At 43.4% G+C, this 5,000-nt stretch overlaps 1 protein-coding gene across 1 annotated transcript in view; it reads left to right on the top strand.

Annotated features, from left to right (window-relative positions):
* nol4la (nucleolar protein 4-like a) overlaps positions 1–5,000 on the top strand; it is a 90,379-nt gene that overhangs the window by 65,933 nt on the left and 19,446 nt on the right. The window contains exon 5 of the mRNA XM_063208667.1: positions 878–1,106. Coding sequence (XP_063064737.1) covers positions 878–1,106 — 229 coding nt within the window. The remainder of the gene's footprint in view (positions 1–877; positions 1,107–5,000) is intronic.

The raw sequence follows: 5,000 nt of genomic DNA, 5'->3' as shown, positions 1-5,000 counted from the left end.
GATACCATATTGCCATATTGCAGGATGTTCAGTTAGCAGTGCAGTGTTGTTCATTTGTGTGCGCAGTGTTGACCCTGTTATACTCTCATGCCAAGTTGCTGCAACAGTTGCAGTGCAACTTTGTGTCTTTGTGTGGCTGTAGCCCCGCCACAGGGATGCTGTAATAGTCACTGAAAAAACGTAACTACCATAGTACTACACCACTATGACAGTGCAAAGGGCCTTTAGTAATACATCACGTCTTGCTCATTGTCATTCTGGTAACAGCTAATTTCTTATGGGGTTGATGTTGACCTCATATTATTCTCCTCCTGTATTGCAGGATGCCAGTTTGGGAAGCAGCACATTGTACTTGTGTGCTCAGCATTGACTCCACCATGCATGCACAGTGTGGTGAGGAGTGCAGTGTTGTTTTGTCTGTGTTGTCAACGTTGACGTTACACTCCACCGTTACAGAATGGCAGTTTGTTGAGCAGTGTGCTCACATCACGTATTGCAGGACGCTGGTTACGGTCAGCTGTACCGTACAATGTTGTGTGTTTGTGTGCTCAATGTTGACTCAACGTGACGCTCCCATGTTGTGTCACAGGATGACAGTTCAACGAGCAGTGCAGTGTTGTGTGTTTGTGTGCTCAACGTTGACTCAACGTTACAGCAACCTCTTTTGCAACAGAACAGTGCAGTGCTGTGTGCTCACGTAATTGCAGTACGCTAGTGCAGTGAGCTGTGCAATGTTGTTTGTGGGTTTTCTCAACGTTGACTCAATACACACTCCCCCTGTGTCTTCCTGCAGGATGACAGTTCAGTGCAGTGTTGTTTTGTGTGCGTTTTCCTCAACGTCGCCTCAACGTTGCTCTGCGTCCATGTTGTGTTTCAGGATGACAGTTCGGTGAGCAGTGAGGACATGGACATGGCGGAGCCGGCATGGGTCTCTACTGAGCGCGCTCCACTTCCAGTCCCCGCCCCCGTCAGCGCCCCCACCCCCCCACAGACTCCGGCTGCTGCTCCCGCTCTCGCTGCTGCTGCTGCCGCCGCCGCCGCCGCCACGCCCCAACCCAACCTGCCCAGAGACAGCAGCCCCCAGCCCACCATCAAAGAGGAGGACGGTGAGTACAGTCAGGGAAGCCAACAAACAGGGCGGGGGTGGGGGTGGGGGGGGTCGGTTAAAGGGTCAATTGTCCCGGGGCCCAGGGAGAGAGAGGCCCCAGGATTGGGATCTCATAGCAATCTATGCATTTGTGAGGGGGGCCTTCTCAGATGATTTTTTAACCCGGGCCCGGTCAAAGCTGTCAGTGGCCCTGTGTACAGTACAGTACCCCCACACCTCACCTCACCTCAGCGCAGCGCAGCGCAGCTCAGTTCGGCAAACCTCAACCGCACACATTGGAAATGCTTTTTATTATTTTGGGGCCTGGAGGGGGGAAATGATGCTACGAAAAATTCAAACACACAGGCAGAAACACACACACACACACACACACACACACACACACACACACACACACACACACACACACACACACACACACACACACACACACACACACACACACACTCTCTCTCTCTCTCTCTCTCTCTCTCTCTCTCTCTCTCTCTCTCTCTCTCTCTCTCTCTCTCTCTCTCTCTCTCTCTCTCTCTCTCTCTCTCTCTCTCTCTCACACACACACACATCGACTTTCTTGGTCTTTTGCTCCCAGGCACAAAATGGGTAATTTCACACACACACACACACACACACACACTCACACACACACACACACACACACAGACACACACACACACACACACACACACACACACACACACACACACACACACACACACACACACACACACACACACACACACACACACACACACACACACACACACACACACACACACACACACACACACACACACACACAGTACCTGAGAAAGTGTGCATAAAATACACACATTGTACATCACACCCACCCACTGTGAGACCAACAGCAAAGAAAAACACAGCTAGTATAGGACCACTGGATCTTAAAATGTTTTTGATGTACATACAGCAAAATGTATCCTAGCATGTGCATGCATATACACACACTGTTACTCTAAAACCCTAAAATATGTAACACACTTCACACCTGTGTTATAACTGTGAGACACACAATTTGCGCATTAAAATACACACAATCAGACATACAGTATAACACCTTAAAAGCTCAATAATATATTTTTACATACTTTACACTGAACCTCTGGAGTTATTCATCTGTTCTGTTTTAGTATCTAGTCCAAAACGCACCAATATTTTCCGAACAGCGTTTCCACCATACAGCACTTAGTGTCATGGTATTTTTCCAAAAGCTGAATTATTAAGAGTTATATGTCTACTTAAATAAGAAATTGATTCATTATACACTAACACATTCTTTTTCCATAAATATGTAACCCCCTTAATACACGTCCAATGTCTCCATCTGCATTAACTCTATCCATCAGTTAGATTGCACTAGCTTTCCACTTTGCTACTGTATGGCTAGCCACAGGAATACAGGTTGCAAGTAGGCCAGTTGGAATACTGATTTTGAGAATGAAAGATTCTAAGCTTTACAATGATACCTTATCTGGTAATATCGTATTTATTTGTGGCTTTTTGGATGTTTTCACTTCTTAGAGGTACACTGTGTGAGATTTTTAGTTGATTATTTCCAGAATTCATACTACCCATTCACTAATGTTACCTTTTTCATGAATACTTACCACCACCATCAAATTCTAATTATTCATTTTGACTGGAAAAATTGCACTTGTCATACATGAAAATGGGGATCTTCTCCATGGTACACCATTTTGAATTTCCCGAGATAGCCATTTTTAGCTGCAAACATGACTGTACTTGGGCCATACTAGAAAATACTAGTTTATTACTTGGTAAACTTTCATGAAAAGATCACATTTGGCAATAGGCAACCCAGTTTCAATGAGCAGCGTAGTTGCAGTACCTTTTTTGACCATTTCCTGCACAGTGTACCTTTAAGGTAGAAAGCATAGAATTCAGTTCTGACAGTTCATCTTGCCCAAAGACATAAAGCTAGCCTTTTTAACATATTTATGCAGGATGCCCGATTAGCACAAGATTGACCCTAGCACCGGGAGCTGCCTGATGCAACTCTCAGGCATGAGATAAAAAAATATATATGTTAGACCTAGAACAAGTTCTAATGCAAGATGAGGATCTTAGTTTTTAAATTAAATTAATTTCACGTGCATGTGGTTTAGAGGCTGATATTTTTTAGGTTTTTATAGGCTGACAGTACCTTTTCCAAAAAGGCCTTAGGTTATTAACCAGCGTTTTTGCAGGTGTTTTAGGTATAAATGACTTAAAGACAAAATGATTTTCTCAGTTGCTCTCAGAGAGACAGCTGGCCTGTTTTATTGTGGCCAGTCACACAGTAAATGCAAAACAGATATGTGACAGATTTGTTTTTTTTTTCCAAATCAAAGTGTTTGACTGATCCCTGCAGGGAAATGTTTTTCATCACTGTCATCCAGTATGTTGTTCCAGGGTTCCTACCGTGACCTAGCCGTGTGTGTACCAAGGGTAATTGGCCTACTTTTAGGTACAGTAATCCCCTCGCCCAAAGCCTCGCTCCTACAACAGACTGACAACAGGTTCACTGAACTGTCCCAATACTTTTTTTGTACTGTCCCACACACTATCCCAACTGTCATAAAACGTTACATTCTGAAACGTTTCCCAGTTTCTGTTGACCAGAGTTATTGCCGTGTCGTAAAAGAAAAGCACCCACTGGCATGTTTAGCAGTGTGTTTAGCTGGCCCTTGGCAAGTGGGAAGTGACTCGTAGTACCTGATATGAGGTACTGTTTAAGGTGTGGCCAGAAAGCTCTATTTTGTCTGAATGTATGAATGTTTTTACATGGCATGAACATGATAAAACAGTATTTTGTTTTTTGTGTGTATTGTCCTAAAACATTGACCTTTTGTCTGCACTCCCAAGGCAGTATAGTCTGTGGATCATAGAGCACCAAATTAATGTGCAGTGAGTTTATACAGACCTTCTTAAGACACTGCCCCTGTCATAAACATTCTGTTACTAGAATGGCAGTAACCAAGTTGTAATATACATATTATTTAAGACCTGTAGTAGTGTATAGTAGTTTTTGAAAATGGCTAAGTCTTTGGAGTAAGTCTGGTGGAGTAGTGTGATCTCTTTGGTTACACGCCATCAGCTGAACTCCGATCCCTGTTCCACTCAGTGGATTATTTAAATGTTTGGGTGCTGACTAAATCCATGGTGGTAGTGTCCTTTCAACTGGATGATTGGTTTGGGACACAGCCTTTAATGCAATGTACTGTACATGACCATGTGAGCTACTGTATAGCTTCTACTCATGATGCTAGCAGTGCTCAAGTGGATATTAGAAGCTTTTTGGATCACCCTCCATTTTAGTCCTCATTTGCTGGGATACGTGTATACCCGAGCATATGGTCTGCCTGTGGACAGATAGGGTTCCCACCGTCATGGAAATCCGGGAAATGCCAGGGAGTCACAAATCTCCTTTTAACGGCTTTGGCAAGTTGTAAAAGTTAGAAGATTGATTTGACCCCCTCCCACCAACCTTAAAGGGACACTGTGCAGGAAATGGCCAAAAAAGGTACTGCAACTATGGTGCTCATTGAAACTGGGCTGCTTATTGCCAAATTTGATCTTTACATGAAAGTTTACTAAGTAATAAACAAATATTATCTAGTATGGTCCAAGTACAGTCATTTTTGCAGCTAAAAAATGCTGTTTTTGGAAATTCAAAATGGCGGACCATGGAGAAGATCCCCCTTTTCATGTATGAAAAGTGCAATTTTTCCAGTCATAATGAATACTTAGAATTTGATGCTGGTGGTAAGTATTCATGAAAAAAGTAACACTAGTGAATGGGCAGCATGAATTCTGGAAATAAACAACTAAAAATCTCACACAGTGTCCCTTTAAGCACACACATATACATGTG

Source organism: Engraulis encrasicolus, chromosome 10, assembly GCF_034702125.1.
Source record: "Engraulis encrasicolus isolate BLACKSEA-1 chromosome 10, IST_EnEncr_1.0, whole genome shotgun sequence".
Classification (NCBI taxonomy): Eukaryota; Metazoa; Chordata; class Actinopteri; order Clupeiformes; family Engraulidae; genus Engraulis; species Engraulis encrasicolus.
Note: the sequence above shows the minus strand (reverse complement) of the source record. Positions and strands in the feature narration are given on the sequence as shown.